At 41.2% G+C, this 17,037-nt stretch overlaps 1 protein-coding gene across 1 annotated transcript in view; it reads right to left on the reverse strand.

The window, feature by feature from the left end:
- The window catches only part of SLC35F1 (solute carrier family 35 member F1), a 209,418-nt gene that overhangs the window by 12,282 nt on the left and 180,099 nt on the right, over window positions 1–17,037 (reverse strand). Inside the window, exons 4-7 of the mRNA XM_082216156.1 lie at window positions 14,557–14,716; window positions 12,893–13,049; window positions 9,427–9,479; window positions 5,588–5,742 (exon numbers count right to left, since the gene is read on the reverse strand). Coding sequence (XP_082072282.1) covers window positions 5,588–5,742; window positions 9,427–9,479; window positions 12,893–13,049; window positions 14,557–14,716 — 525 coding nt within the window. The remainder of the gene's footprint in view (window positions 1–5,587; window positions 5,743–9,426; window positions 9,480–12,892; window positions 13,050–14,556; window positions 14,717–17,037) is intronic.

Here is a 17,037-nt window from a genome sequence, read left to right on the forward strand (position 1 = left end):
ATTGTCAGGATGCCTGCAGAACAAATAGGTACAGACATCCAAGGGAACCATGTGGTTACTGCAAGTTAAAGGAGAGGTGGCAAACGTGGCACAAGTTAAATGCAAAGTATGGGATAGTGCCCCTTCATTGTTCACTATAGTAAATACTTGGCTCCCCATGCTTGACAGTAGTTTGCCCTTAGTCAATTTAGCTAGAAAACATCCAGCAGCATCTATGGGAGTGACTTGGTGGCCACAAGTAGAGACCAGCCTTCTGCAACCTGGTAGCTTCTAGATTGTTTCCTAGGATTTTCATCAAAGTGTGAGAGGCAATACACTTCACAAATACTACAGCCTACAAAGTCCTAAACAACTTAGATCCAGGGTACCTTAGGGATCTCCTGAGCCCCTTTATCCCAGCTTGATCACTGAGATCATATTCAGGAGCATGATTGGTCATTCCCTGAGTTCGCAAGGCTTATTTGATCAAAACAAGAAACGGAGACTTTAGCGTCATCAATAGAGATTCAGCTGATGCCTTCTGTTTCTATTGCTAAAGCCAGCTGAAAACTTCTATTCCACCAAGCTTGTGCAGGCAATTAAGAACACATCTTTCCACAATAGTTATTTGATTTCAAAAATGTTATATGGTTTTTGTATTATTTGTATATATTATTGTAAACCAATCCATTTTTTGTGTGTGAATGCGTATATAAAGCAATTTTCTAAATGAATAAAATGAAAAAGCGAATGCCACGTGCTTTGGGTATCAACACATGATTTTGTTCTATGGTACCTTCTTAAGGAGAGAAAGTCTGATGTGTTTACACTTGCTAGGGATTTCCTCATTTTAATGTATAAATGTGCGTAGATACACGATGTCTACACATGATGAATGGCATGGGGCTGCTGCCAAAACCAGCCATCTTTTGCACCCCCTCTTCTCTCTCCCGTGTCATACTGCAAGCTCCTCTTACCCATTATGTGTGAGTAAAACACAGTGTGATGGCATCACTTTATGGGGACCATAGATCAAAATATTATGGTGGTGGGAGGGCAGAGAAATTAGACACAGGGCTGCTGTTTCCATCCATACTCACATGAACTTTGTAACATCTCATTCCCTCCCCGAGCAGCATCTGAAACCTTCATGGTGCTGTAATATTTTGGGGTGTTTATATTTCACCTGCTTGTGCATTCCTGTTATTTTCCCAGCTATTTCATCTCCTTTCCTCAAATCATAAACTCTAGCTTTTTCCAGCTCCACATATTCCATTCAAATTGTGCAAATTACTATAATGTTGTAGTCCAACTAATGGCTGCATCTAAGATTAAACAGAATGAGTGATCTTGCCAGTGCAGAATAGAATTTATTGTAGTTGGCTTGCTGGTTTAATGACATAATACAGTGTGACTGAAGCTGCTGGTGCAGAACACACTCAGTATGTATGGCTCTGCTACCAGAGAATGAGATGTAAACTGCTTATAGAACCTAGTGGGAATGTAATTTTCTTAGAAAAGCTAAAATTCAGCATTTGGGTTGCAAATAAAAAAAAAGAATCTAAGGAGCCTAAATTAACATTAATACTGAGAAAAAATGGCAACTAACTTGATCAAGACCTCACATTAACACTGCTAGCAGATAAGCAAGAGGTGCAGTGGAAAGGTTAAAAGTTAATGTATGCTGCAGAAGGGGCAGTGGAACATAGGAATATAGGAAGCTGAGATAGATCACTGGGTCCATATAGCTCAGTATTGTCTACACTGAATGGCAGCTGCTCTCTGGGGTTTTTGGATGGGGGAACATCCCCAGCCCTACTTGAAGATGCTGAGGATTGAACCTGGAGCCTTCTGTATTCAAAGCAGATGCTCTACCACAGAGCTAAAGCCATTCTCAAAGCTCTTTAGTTTGAATGTGAAACACTGACATAAATATATATCCTTAATTTGCCCCAGTTTATGTTGAGGCACTGGGCTTGCTTGTATGTTCTTTCCATTCCCACCTCTATTCTCACTTTCTCTCTGGCTCCCAGAAGCTCCTCCCTTGCTCTGTGGGGAGAGGTAAACAACCAAACTGCAAAGCCCCGCAGAAATGTGAATAAAAGAACCTGCCTGAACTGAAGGATTCCATGCATTACAGTAATGAGACACAACCATCCGAAGAAGGAAAACAACAGGGGATCACTGAAAACAGGACATGCCAGTATTTAGTCCATTAGGAATAATGAGTGACTTAAAGGCTAAAATGTGAAAGGCCATGAGAGAGAATGGAAACTATGTCCACGCTGGCCTTTTCAAACAGCTGTAGTCTAATTTCAGCAACCAAGTTCTTCATTTCTATGTGTGCTGCTGCTGCTTCAGTGGGAATGACATTTTAGTAGCTCCCCATGGTTTAGCCTCATGTCAAGGAGGAAGCAGTGGCTACCTCACACTCTCTTGACTTAAGGAAAAGAAAAATGAAGGTGCCTGCATTTGAAAAGAGCACCTTCCCTATTTGTGTCCCAAAGGACAGAAGTAGTTACTCTGAACAGTCTGCCCTGTCAACTTCTCAGGTTTTGCTCAAGGGATCCTGAGAATTACGGTACTGTTGGACTTTGCACTGGGAATCAAAAACACCTAATTACTGCTGATGAAGTGGGAATCCATCACTGGTACAGGCCTTTCCAATGGTAGTCCTAGCAAAAACCACCCGTAAGCTTCTAGAGCAAATGTATACATTTGCTGTGGGGCAAGATGATCTGCCTTTGGTCATTTTAACTGAACTTTTGAGATCAATTAGTACGGATTTAAACCTCCACTACATGGAAGTTCATTGCACTCAATGAATTCTGAGCATCTTTTTTTTTAAAAAAAAGTCTATGTCATGGGTAGCACGCATGGCGCCTCTCGGTTTCATTTGTTGGATTAAACTCCTACCATCTCCGACTCTTGACTATGCTGGCTGGGGCTGATGGGAACTGAAGAGCAACAACATATGGAGAGCATGACACTGGCTACCCCTGGCCTGTTTGGAACAGCTAACCACAAGTCATTATACTTTAATAATAAAAATGAAATAAACTCCCTACATATTAAGCAGCCCATTGGAGCTGATTGCCAGTCATAAAGCCATATTGCTGATTTAACTGGAGCCCATCATGTCTGTACCAATATAGCCTACTATGGCTCTGGCATGTGAGGGGAACATAAAAAATGTAAAACAAAAAGCACCTCAGTTCCAAATGTCATCAAGACAACACAACCTACTGATACAGGGAAGTGAAATCCTAACAAAACACATCTGGATGTTCCCTCTCCCTCCTCTTCCCTCCATTTAGTTTCCAAAGCTCTAAAGCTCAGTAAAGCTAGTTTCCTACATTCCCTTTGATTTCCAGAGATTTACTGCTGTAGGTGCAATAAAGCTTTCAGATGATAAAAGTAGCAGCACAGGGGGAGGGGGAAATCACAACAGTTACTTGAAAGCCTTGTAAAAAATATGTTCTGCAAGAAGTACTAAAATGCTCAGATGATTCTAATTCAGCATAAAGTCATTTACTTTCCACTGAAGAGAGGCTGTTGCCCATTGGTCAATATGCTATAAAACAAAAGGGATTAGTGCAGCTAAGAAGGGTTGCAGCTGGGCTAAAAACAGAACAGGTGGAAAACATGCAGAGTATACCGACCTTAGCAGGATAATTAATATAGGTCATTTACGGCTAATGTGTTATGCTTCATGGTTGGGGGGAGCTTAAAAGCTTGCCTTCCTCTTATAAATGACAAGGAAAACCCAAACAAAAATTACAGGGCTGCATTTATAGTCCGAAAGCCAGAATTATAAATTCTGATCAACAGGAAGCTGAGGTCAAAACAGATGAGCTGACATTATTCAGTACATGAGTTATTTATAACTTGTAAATGTCAAGTTAGTTTTGCACAAAGTAAGAGTTTTAGTCTGGAAGTTGTACCAGTAATACAACAACTGGAGTACTGAAGTAGTGACCTATGTATGCAGTTGTATTTGCATAACTATGGTTTCTTTGGTCATTAAAGCATTATTTCTGAACTATGTTTACCTGAAAACCAGACTTTGAGAACTTAGTTTGAAAGCCATGCTTTATGTTCAACATTATTAAGATTTATATCTGCACAGAGCAAACACGGAAGGCAGTTCACCTGCTTTTCTAGACACTCTGCTTGCAAGGTAACAAGCAGGTCTTATTATTAGTCTTGCCCTACATAAGGCTTCAAGAGGGAAAGGCACAGTTCCCCATACACCATGGTCACATTGTACATTTAGGACCTTAACCAGGGTTAAAGTAACAAACCATGGATAGTACTAACTATGGTTAAGCATCATGTCTACACTGGACGATTGTAAGCAGGTGTGCACATCCTGATACTGCTTATTATGCAAATAATGAACTGTCGATCTCAATTTCTTGCTACCTTCAGCTGGTCAAATTTGGATTTTTGTAACAGCAAAAGAAAAGTTTTTAAATTTCAGCCACACATAATAAATACTGGGAGCATGTTATCTAGTTTCAGATTTTGAATGTTTTGGATACCTAGCTTCATTGGAACTTATATACAGTTTTTACTGATGTTAGTTGCTTTAGTTTTCAAATTGCATAGGTGGAGGATTAAATTTTAAAATAAATGAATAAGTGAAAAGTCTCATTACCTCCAATTCAGAGTTGCATAAACTCAAAGGTCTTTATTTTTAGTTTTATTAGGGATAAGCCAAAATTACTCACTTTTTTGTTCACATTTTTGGGGTACATTTTTGTTTGTCTGTTTGTCTGGGTTGAAGGCTCCAAAGAGCTGTATAATTTTCTGGTGACTTTTTTGTGGGGAGAGGAGCACTCCTGAGAAAATGTCTGCCTGCTCATTTATACTGACATTTATTGCTCTCACTCTCAATCAGTTTCATTTATCCTCAGTGACACCATCATGTAATCAAATCTGACTAGCTATACAGTGTTCCATATAACACAATCTGATTCACTATATACTATGTGATCCCTGATTAGCCAAAATAACCCATGTCACAAATCCAGGAAAGAGAAAGGTGCTTCAGGTGAAGGAAAAAATGGGACTGATACAGCATCAACCAGAAGAAAAATGGAACTAAACACAGGAAGGAAGGAAGGAAGGAAGGAAGGAAGGAAGGAAGGAAGGAGAGAGAAATGTATATTTGTACTGTGCTTTTCCAGAAATATTTCAGCCCCACTGAAATTGCTATTTTTGACCTGAAAATTGAAACAGGAGAATATTTGGCATAGGTCTAATTCATATTCTAGTTACTCAGCTTTGCCCCCCCCAAGGTCAGGGAAAGTTTGCCCCCACCTCCAGCAAGTAACTGCATAGATATCTGTCATCCGTTGGTCACAACTGAACACAGACAGTCAGGAAGGATAGTGTCACACCTCCAAATAGGATGCAGCAGTTACAGAAGAAATTTTGTGTGTGATGGGCTACTCCTTTCCAACAAGACATGAAGTATATAAATTCTGGAGTGAAAGAAGTCTGGAGATATTGCCATTGTTTTTGCTGTACTGATTTTTCTGCATCATCAATTTGCCTGCAAGAGAGCAATCAATTATTCAAATGCAAAGTCTGCTCCATTTACCTTGTAGTAGAAGAGAAAGAATCCACAGAAAAGGCTGTACAAGTCTGCTGTAAGCAGGGAGAGGTTGACTGCTGTAGCGCTAGTCTTCTTAATGACCACAGGCATGAAGCTGTAGAGGCCAAACATACAAGCACTAAAGCCAACATAGAGTAATCCTGAGAGGACAAAGAACCAGAAAAAGTGGAGTGGGTGGGGGAGGGAAAGAAAAACAACAACAGTTAGCATTGTCCTTCACAACTTTTCTAAAAGGCACATTTCTGCCAAGAGGAAAGTTAAGAACCCCACACTACTTAGAAGAGGCTCAAGACTTCCTTTAGGATAATGATGCAATGTGAGACGAGAGGCGAGAGATAGCCCTATCAACCTGTGAAGTTCTAAAATGAATATGGCTTGATTCCTTCCATTAACAGTGGAAACCATTTAACTGTGTTAGGGACAGAGGTCCACAGCTATTACTGTTTCAAGGGCAGCAAGGCTACATCCTCCAATTCGATGGAAGGTTCATAACTGTGGCAGACTGCATGTGATTCATGAAGAAACAGTCTTCATTTAAAATTATCCTCAGGTAGCATGGTTGGGAAAGACATCTGCCTGAGAGCTTCTTACAGGTGTTTGAAGGGAAGAGACCAAGGGTCTAACTCAGCAAGGTGGTTTCTTGCATTCAGATCTGTGTCCTTGGCTATGAAATAAATGTGCTGAATTTAAAATCTAAGAGAACGTAACTGTTGACACAGTCTTAATTAAAACCTTCCAGTTACTGCAATAACCAAAGTACAGTGGTACCTCGGGTTAAGTACTTAATTCGTTCTGGAGGTCCGTTCTTAACCTGAAACTGTTCTTAACCTGAAGCACCACGTTAGCTAATGGGGCCTTCTGCTGCCGCCGGGCCGCCGGAGCACGATTTCTGTTCTTATCCTGAAGCAAAGTTCTTAACCCAAGGTACTATTTCTGGGTTAGTGGAGTCTGTAACCTGAAGCGTATGTAACCTGAAGTGTATGTAACCCGAGGTACCACTGTACAGTTCTGTATCAGATTCCAGAACCGTCTGTCATTGTCCTTCACAATTTGGGTATTCTTGAACAGGCAACTGAGCAAGTATAGCTGCTATGGTTGCACACTTTACAGCCAGCCAACAATGCGAATGATGTCTGTATAATTAGCAATATTTGCTGCAAAATCATTGCTTGTTGTTTCAATAGGAAATCTATCTCAACATGGACAACATGGTGCCTTCCAGATGTGGTTGCACTCAAACTCCCATCAGACCTAGATAGCATGGCCAACAATCTAGAGGGCATCCCTGAGGCTTCTTTGTCTCCTTTTCTAGTTGTAAAACAGGGGTGGGGACCCTTTAGAGCTCAAGGGCTGCATTTTCTTCTGGACAACCTTCCAGGTCCCACATGCCAATGGTAGGTGGGGGCAGAGCAACTATTGCAAAGTTTACTGTTCACCATAGATTAGTTTCCACACAGACTTGCCTTGTACATTGCTCTTTGTCTTCCATCCCATAAAGCAAGAAGCATTCTCAGAGTTCAAGGCAAAAAGCACTCCAGAGAAATGCAAAGCAGGATTGGTTAGGGCTGTGGCCAGGCAGAGAAACCAGGAGAGAGGTGATAGATCCCATTTGGTCTCCAGGTCAGAGTTTCCCCATCGCTGCCACGGGATAGTAGTATGAACAAACCTGTCCCAACGCCTGTTTTGGTGAGGCATATGCTTTTGCAAAAGAAAAAGGGGATCCTGAGAGAAGCTGCTTTTGATGAGAAAACAATTTGGGGGGGATTACTGGAGCCACATGGTTTCTGGCTGAGATACCTCGACTGCTGCTGCTGCTGTCAACTTAGCCAATAAATTTGTAAATTCACACCACAAAACACCCTTTCTTCTCCTTCTCACTAAAAGGGAAACGAGCCCCAGAAGGCTCTTAAAACACTCCACTGCTTGAAGAAAGAGCGCAACCATCCTTTATATTGATTTGTTGCTTAGTTTCTGAGCCACACTGTCAAAACTACTAAGACTTCTTGTGGCAGAGCTTCATGGCAGATGTGCCTCTCTCTATTAAGGTTTTGCAATAATTAGAGGAAATGATGAGAGAAAGCCCAAGGGGAGCAACGGTTTACCATGTAGCTTATTATAACGCCACTGCTCAGGGATTCCCTCTGTCACTAGTTGACTCTGACTGCTTTTTAACCTGCTGCTTTTGATGTTCATTTTGTAAGTAGGTTGAACAGGGAGTTGCTGATGCATTATCAGCACATTATTCTGCTCTTTGTTATAGGAGCACATTGGTACTCAACTTGCCATTTGATGCTAGCCAGCATCCATATCTTCCTCTTAGATCATTCTGTCATTAGAAATAGGAAATCCCATCTTTATTGGAAGCATTGCACCTGAATGTTGATTCCTACGTGGAAAATTGTTCTCTTAGCAGTGCAGTGCCTTTCCCCATAAATTAGTTCCTCTCATTCAGTTAAGTGCAAAAATGAAATCCAGCACAAATTTCATAGTGTGTGGCCCCTTCAATAGTGGAGACACTGCCCATGCACCGTCTTGTTTTCTTTGAAGCAATTATAGGTTTACGACAGAAGTAAGATTTTGAGCAACTCTGCTATCTAATGCTGGCTTTGTTTTCCTTCCTCTCATTGGCGGTGGCTGTGAAATGCTGCCTTTTCATGTTAGCTTTTGGAACACTCCATCTTTTAATCTTTTAATGGAATTGTGATGCTTATACTTTATCGGATTTTTATTTTGCATTACACTTATACCCCACTTTTTCTTTCCTTTTATTTTATCCTCGCAATAGCCCTGTGAGATAGGTTAGGCTGAGAGACAGTGACTGGCCCAAGGTCCCCCAGTGAGGTTCATGGCTTAGTAGTCTTCCAGTTCCTATTATGACACACTAAGCACTATACCAAGGGACACGGGTGGTGCTGTGGGTTAAACCACAGAGCCTAGGACTTGCCGATCAGAAGGTCGGCGGTTTGAATCCCCATGACAGGGTGAGCTCCCGTTGCTCGGTCCCTGCTCCTGCCAACCTAGCAGTTCGAAAGCACGTCAAAGTGCAAGTAGATAAATAGGTACCGCTTCGGCAGAAAGGTAAACGGCATTTCCGTGAGCTGCTCTGGTTCGTCATGCTGGCCACATGACCCAGAAGCTGTACGCCAGCTCCCTCGGCCAGTAAAGCGAGGTGAGGGCACAACCCCAGAGTAGCCATGACTGGACCTAATGGTCAGGGGTCCCTTACCTTTACCTTTTAAGCACTATACCACACTGGCTCTAATGGGCCATCATGCACAAATAGTTGGACTAGAGGAAAAACTGTAGGTCCAGGGAGTCAGTAGTCCATGGGACTGGACTGGTGAACCCAAGGAGTGCCCCCCTCTCTGGTTATGCAATGCAGTCACTTTCTCTTGAGCTAGCTGGAAACACTGGCCTAGGGCTCAGCCCTCATCTTCCCAGCATGAAAGTGTAAACAGGCTTCAGAATATCTTGTGCACCTCAGTCACTCCCTTCCATTGAACTGACTGGCAGGAGCGAACAGGTGAAGTGCAAAGGAGAAAACTCTTCTAAAGTTTCTGTTGCTATTCAGTGGTGGCCAGGGGCATTAAATTGCCCTTTGGCCATTTCACAGCTCAAATGGAAAAGTGTCAATGTTTCCAAGCCCTACAGTGCTTGCTCAATTCCAAACACTATTCCCTGTGAAGAGAATGTTACAAGGCATCTTGTTTCCGGTCTTGGACAGAGTGTTACAAACGCTGCCTGTTCAACAATGCAAGCACACATCCAAAACATCGGTTCTTTTTTTCAACAGCAACCACTAAAGTGATAAGTTGTGCTCTTACCTATTTGCCAATCCCAGGGAACTTTTAACAACTCCTTGTGTTCCATTATGGCACTGAAAAAGAAGAAGAAGAAAATAAGGGTAAAATTTCATGATGGGAAATCACATTATTTCCAATTAGCTCCCGAAATGAAGACAAATAACTGAGGTTTAGAAATAGATTTGGGAGAACTCCTGCACAGGTTAAATGCTGTCAGGTCTGTTTAGTCAGCTCTGTCTTTATCCCTGCACATTTCTCAGTTTGAAAGGTAAATGGCACAGTAATAAGAGTCACTAACACACCAATATTTTTTGGAGCTAGCAAATAAAATATTAATGATGCATTTGTGTGCATTATATTCTCTTTTAAGCTCCTCTGTAGCCAATAAAAATCCAAATAAATCACAGGCAAGAACTGACTGACCACACAGGAATGAATACCATGGAAGAGACATAGTATAATGCAAGGGTTCATCAAAACTGATGAAGCTGAGATGTGGTCAAGATTTCTCAGTGTACACCATATTTTGATAAGTTCATTAACACTAATGTAAAGTTGCTCTTAAGTCCTTCTATTAGAGGGACTTGCTTGGGACTAAGTTCTAATGAACTCAGTGGCAACTTCTTTCTAGCCAACATGAATAGGACTAAATTGTATTTCTGAAGGCTTGACAATCAGATGTTTTAGAATATAATAGGCTATTTATGCATATCTCCATTGTTACTGCCTAATTTGCCTAATTTACCAACAGTGGGTATTTCCATGCAAGTAAGCTAGCACTGAAAACTGGGTGTCTCCATTGCCCTAAGACCCCCGGGTATAGGGCAGTATATAAATTCAATTAATAATAATAATAATAATAATAATAATAATAATAAGAAGAAGAAGAAGAAGAAGAAGGTAGCATTAACATCACACAGAGGCAGAATGACACCCAAGATCCTGGGTGAAGGACTGAGCCTGTGGCTTATTTTGGGAACAAAGAAAGCAGACAGCTCACATGTGCAGCGCTTGGGTGGGGGGAATATTTTGCAATGTGCATTTTGTGGCTCTGTTTTTGTATGTGCATTTGACGATAAGTGATCTAAAAAACTGTTGCCATCTTGAAAAAATAGACAGGGGTGAGATTGGTCAAAAGTAGAAGAGAAGCATTATGTATAGAGAGGTGTGAGAAGACCCAGCAACAGCTGAGCACTAAATAGGTTTTAAAGCAGGAGAGCTTAGTATAAGAAGACTTCTTGGTGGTAGCAAGTGTCTGGAGCAAATAGTTTCAAAGTACTGGCCAAGCTAAGAGGATAATCTGTTGTAAAAAGGAGAAGGTGGCCCCACGGCATCATTTTCCCTTTCATACTGTGCTATCTAGCATTAAAACATATGCATATGGTGCTGTGGTGGAAGATACATTAAATGTTACGGATTGAACCCAAGTTTCATACTATCCTTGCTGGGTTAATTCAGTTCAGCACCAAAAATCCATATCGTTTTCCTACAGATGCTGGGAGAAAAGAGACAAACAGATGTATGTCTCATACATATTTATATATGCAGGATAATCTCATCATTTTCTGTAAAGCATTAGATTAACAATACATCAGCAACAAATACAGCATAATTTTTATCCTGCTTCTCAGGATGAAGCTACCAAGAAAAAAGATTAAGCTGGAGGCAATGAAATCCTTTGGATTTGCCAATAAAATTCATCTTCCTCACACTAGTTTTTGCATAAAATATCTATTTCCCCCCAATCTGTTATTACCATGTAGAATTGTCTCAAGACAATGCCCAGACCAGATTCCATTTGATTCTAATCTTTCCTGGAAGTGAAAATAATCAGAACGGCAACTAATTTAGCAACATAATTCAGTGATGACTTGTACATTTTAATGATAAATTCTCTTGTCAGTCAAACTTTTAAAGCTGTCATTGTGCATGCATCCTCAGAAATCCTTGCCATTGAGAACAGGAGGTATTTATGCCAGGAAAATACTGGTAATTGCTTATACACAATAGCCAGCTTTCCTTGAGGAGTGAGTTTTTCTTAATATGAAGTAGCATTCTATGATGCTCCCCTCCTTTTTGACTCTTAAGTGGCAAAGTTCACTAATGACTAAAGCACATTGCCTTTTCACCATGTCTGAGCTGTGTACACACTATAAGACACATTTGAGGCACACTTCCCCCCGTAAAAAATTCTGGGTGCTGTAGTTTGCTGGAAGTTGTAACTCTGTGAAGGAGAAACTACAGTGGCCAGAATTATGTGAGGGGGAAAATGTGCTTCAATTGCGCTTTAATGTTGCAGTGTGCGCACAGCCTACATCAGTTCCAAGGCTACAGGGATTGCCCCTTTGGGCACTTTACTTTCCAAAACTCGGATCCTATTTTATTTTCCGCAGAAAATATTATTTCTTCAGCTTGACAGGGAAAGCAGAGCATGACGTGCCCTTTGGGGCTGTCCAAGCACAGTATTGCTGCCTGTGGGCCAGTGCAGGCTTTGCAGAGTGCTGATTTAGAACATGACTGAAATCCATTAAGCTGAAATATTAACACTGACCAAGCAGAGGCTCAAGAGAAACAGTGGTAATAAAGAGCCATACTGTGCGCAAAACCTGCCCAACCTTAGAAAATAAAAGGATTGGTGCTCCAAATGTGTCAATAACAAGGAATATTGTGTTTAGTGGTCCAAAATGTTAAACAAAACACCAGTAAGGTCCCTAATACTCTGAAAGGCTTTGAAAGTCACAATGCATGCATTTTATAATATTAGTTAGGTATTCTTTATTAGTTAATTATTCTTTAGTTAATTATTCTTTACTCTAGCCAAGCTAGATGTCATTCTTGGTTGCCTGTATATTTTCCATCAAGGAGGACACAGCTGGGAGATGATTTTGAAAAACAACCAAATGGGGAAGGGTGAAGCACTGCCTTCCTCCAGTCTTCAGCTCTCCATCACAGCTTCCAGAGATGGATTTTCATTTTTAAAAAACACCAAACCATAACTAGCAGAAGAATAAGGCACACACTGAGCACTAGTGTGGTGATGTGATTAGAATGTCAGACTGAAACCAGTGAGATGCAGGATTAAATCCCCACACACGAGCCATGAAACACATTTTGGAAAACTAGTCTCCCTCAGCTAAAATGATGTCATAGGGCTGCTGTTGTGAGCATCTTGGAACATAGGTTCATTCATCCAATTTCTACTCAGCCCAACAGCTTTGGGCTTTTATGGTAAGTCACATTCAAACCATACCTTGGTGGGCTACAGACAACAAGCATTTCTTTTTCATCAGCAGGTATTTTTTTTGGAATGTATGGCCAGTGGCAGCTGAATGGATGGAGGACCAGAGGTTTGGGGGCCATTCAACCTCTACAACACACATGAAAGCACATGTGATTGGGAGATTTCTAATGAAACAAAGTGAAGAGATGGCATGGGACTTTCTGGTTTTGTTTCAATAGTAGCAGGCAGCTGCCTTTCCTTACTTACAGTTGAATTCCACTGAAGAAGGAACCAAAGAGTCCAATCATGCCTAGAAACTCCACCCGACTCAGGTTCCGTACGATGTACTCTTCACAAACATTGGAGATGCCGTAGAGAGTGGCTCCACCTAGTACTAGAAGGTCCCCTATAAGTTTATTTTCTCCTAGGAGCACAAAGAGAATATATATATATATATGAAAAAGCAGATCAAAATCTGCTATCAAAGCTCTCCATCAAATCTCTTTACACTTTTGGAAAGACTTTTGCACCTTTCCTTTGAGGGTAAATTTATCTCTGCATGTTCATTGCACATGCAGGACAGATACCTCCAGGGAGACACTAAAGGCAAAGCTTTTGCAACATCTTCAATGCAATGTCGTGAATTCAAAGAAAAGTGAATAGAAAGAAGTTCACAGAAGGAAATATCCACCCCACCTGTCCCCTACACCTGGCCTTGGCCCTTTTAAAAATCTCTCTAGAGGGCCTTCTGAGCAATGTGGGATGGGGAGCTAAGGGAAGGGGGAATTGCCCAAACTCAGGCAAATCTTGGCTCAGCTTCGAGCAATTTCCTCCACTTTCAGCAGTCCCCTACACCTCATCCCATGTTGTTTAGAAAATGGTATTTTGGGGGGGATCACTGCTATCCACTGGGAATAAGGGTGGGTGGGAAACTTTGAGTGTTTTTTAAAATATGGGGTAGCAATAAAAAACCAATCTCCTGCAGGCAGCCCAAAATAACACAAAACTAGCACTTTCCCACAGGACTTTACTCCACCTTTATATACGTGCTGGAGTCACGCAACAATAGTACAGTGTTTGCTTTGTTATGTTAAATAGTGGTTTGAGGGAGCTGTTTGTGTTTTAAGCATTGAGACTTAACAGTAACCTTTCTCTTCAAGATTTCCCAAATTCACACACACACCAATCTGTTAAAAAAGAGATTTCTCCTGATTTCCTGCCATATTAGTTAAGCACAACTTACTCCTTGCACAAGTTGCAGGAAAGCCCTGACATGCACTGTATACAGACTGTACAGTTAAAATGATCACTAGCACATGTGCAGACCAGTATACAGCAGCCGTACATGGCAGTCACATGCTACACATGACCTTTCAAAAGGTCATCCTGCCTCTATATAGCATTAGTGCAAATAAGGGCTTTTTTTGGACCTTATTACAATGGTTTAAGAACAGTTCTGTTTAAGAACGATTCAGTTTACAAACTCCTCGAATCTGGAAGTAGTGTCCCAGTTTGCGAACTTTACCTCAGTCTAAGAACAGAATCTGAATGGTGGAAGGGCACCGGTGGCGGGAGGCCTCATTAGGGAAAGTGCGCCTTGGTTTAAGAATGGTTTCGGTTTAAGAACGGACTTTCGGAACGGATTACATTCGTAAACCAAGGTACCAGTGTACATTATTTTAAGAGTCTCATACGCCGTTTGGCTTGGATTCTTTTCCCTGCACATGCAAGGGCACATGTATCAGACAAGCAGATGAATTGAAATAAAAACAGATGCAGTTTGTGTTGGATTTCCCTTTACAAAATCCCCTTCCCAAACTCGTTTTGAGGCTACAAGAAAATCTTGTTTCTGAACTTCTCTGATTACTGGAGAACAGCATTCCAGGCACAGCATTTATTTCCTGCATGGAAACATGTATGCATACCCTTACCTGCCCCTTGCTGCCGTCCAACAAGGACATCGGCTCCTGCCATGCAGCCCATCCCCAGAATGCAGACCACAATGCCAATGAAGTGCACTGCCTTGTACCGAACCAGCAGGAAGAACCAAGATAATAATATCACAACTGGAATCACAAAACAGTCTAGGAGCTGTAAGGGTAGGGGGGAGGAAGAAAAAGAGAGAGAGAGAGAGAGAACAACAACTTTAAAACAAAGCATTGAGGTGCATATGACTACAAATATAGGCGGCTTTTCAAAACATAAGAGCATTAAAACATAAAGAAACAGACAGAAATACTTACCTTAAAAGAAATATGTTCAAATGGCTCAGGGGCAAAATTCAAGACCTTGCCAGTCTCTTCTTAACCCAACAGTGTTATGATTGAATCTGCTGGGTGCTAACAAGGCTTTTAGGACTGGGCCTCAACTGAAGCCGATGAGCACTTGCAAATGGGGGTCAGCGACCTTGGCAGAAAATGTCTGCTTCTTAATAACAGCACCACTTTATCAGTATTATTGCCATTAAAAAGATTCTGACAATTTCAGTAGCAGAATGGCTGTCAGTTATTTAAACAAATACTACCACCCACATTGTTATTCCTCTTGCTGCTTCATGAGGACTCAGGGGTGTACAAAAATAAAATAAATAAATAAAATAAAAGGAATAGTTCTAGAAGCATAATTTTAGGGTTAATATCACAAAGTTGGACAACAGCACTGTGTGAGCATGGAGAGTCAGAGATAGGTGGTCCAAGAATATAGTCGTAGACAAGAATAAAGGTAGTTTTGTACATTATAGGAAAAACCAAGTAGTCCATATATGTGATGGAACCTAAACATTTGTGGCTTTCCTTTTGTACTTTTTTATCCAATACACAATGTGGATACTCAGGAGGAGATGGAGCAGGTGAATCTCCACTTCAAGTATAACCCAGAAATGCTGATATTTCTACTGTTGCTGGTACTATTACTTACTACTACTGTGAGAACTGCACCTCAAGTATCTGCCCATGAAGCTGGCAGGCAAAAAATGAAGCCAGCAAGTGGAACGTTACCATGAAAGACGCTATCTTGAATCTATTCACCCCCTGCTCAGTTTATCTCTTTCTCTCTCTACACATACACTTACATACACATAGAATCGGCTGTATCCAACCCTGCAGCTCTGCTCATGAAACACACTATGGTGTGCACAACATAAATTCCTTTCCTTCTCCTGTCCCTTCCCTTCTCTTGTTCCTTCCAGCCACCCCTTCCAGGTACTCTCAGAATCGGCTCTGGAGAGTTGGGAGGTCATCTGGTGCAGATTGTGGCAAACAAGTGGGGGAGGAGAGGAAACTGAAGTCCTGTGGTGAGAGTGGAATGCTGCTAGTGCGCTGTTGGATATAAGCCACAGATAAAATTTCAAGATAAGAGATTCTGACTGAACTGTAGGAATAACTGTTCTGACAGTAAGAGCTATTCGACACTAGAATGGACTATCTAAAATGGTGGCGGGCTCTCCTTCACTGGAGGTTCCTAAACTGATGTTGGATGGCTCTCTGTCAGGAATTCTCTAGCTGTGATTTCTGCATTGCAGGGGCTTGGACTAAATGACTCCTAGTCCCTTCCAGCTCTACAGTTCTATGATTCTATAGATGCACACCAAGTTAATTGGACAAAAGGCTGTATAAGCAGGAAAAAATATTTCTTGTTTCCTTCCTCAAAACCAAGCCTCCAACATTATAACTCTAGCAAGTGGTCTTCCTGTGTTCACACTCTGGGCCTTAGAAAGTGGTGTGTGTGAGTGGGTGGGTGCAGAGCAGATTGTTGCTCTTGCCTAACAAACCTGGTTCTAAAAACGTGGACTTTTGTGGTATGGAAAATGATGAGGAAATGTACTGGATACTGTGTGATAACAGGTCATCTGGCAGCGACTTGGCAGTCCTAAAAAAAGAGTGTTGGACCCAACACTGTAGAATAAGGATCATAGTTAGAGATGTCCACAGGAGATAAGCTCTCTCTGTGTGCGCTGGCAACTGTTCCCCCCTTTAGTAGCTAAGTTAAAAACTGTTTCTGTCAGAACTCTTTTCCTAACACTTGAGATTTCCATGAGTAAAAGTTAAGAGTTAAAATAGCCCAGTGGTTAAGACCAGGAACTATTAGCTGGGTACTGCCCAATTCAATTTTTAACCAATTGATTGTCAGCAAACTGTCTCTCAGTTGCCTTTAAGATGGGGAAAATAATACTGCCTATTTCATGCAGTGGTTGTAAAAAAACAACTGAAATAAGCTTGTGATGTGTTTGAGCATTAAAAATCCGAAATACATAAGGTTGTGTCCAATGTTAGTCCTACTCAGGAGTAAGTCCATTGAGATTAATAAGCACAACTAACTTAGCTCCATTAATTTCCATGAGTCTACACTAAATAAAACTTAGTTGGGTAAACCTATACCATTATTATAACAACGGTATTAATACATTTGCTCAG

The sequence above is a fragment of the Podarcis vaucheri genome (assembly GCF_965113315.1).
Source record: "Podarcis vaucheri genome assembly, chromosome: 3".
Taxonomy (NCBI): domain Eukaryota; kingdom Metazoa; phylum Chordata; class Lepidosauria; order Squamata; family Lacertidae; genus Podarcis; species Podarcis vaucheri.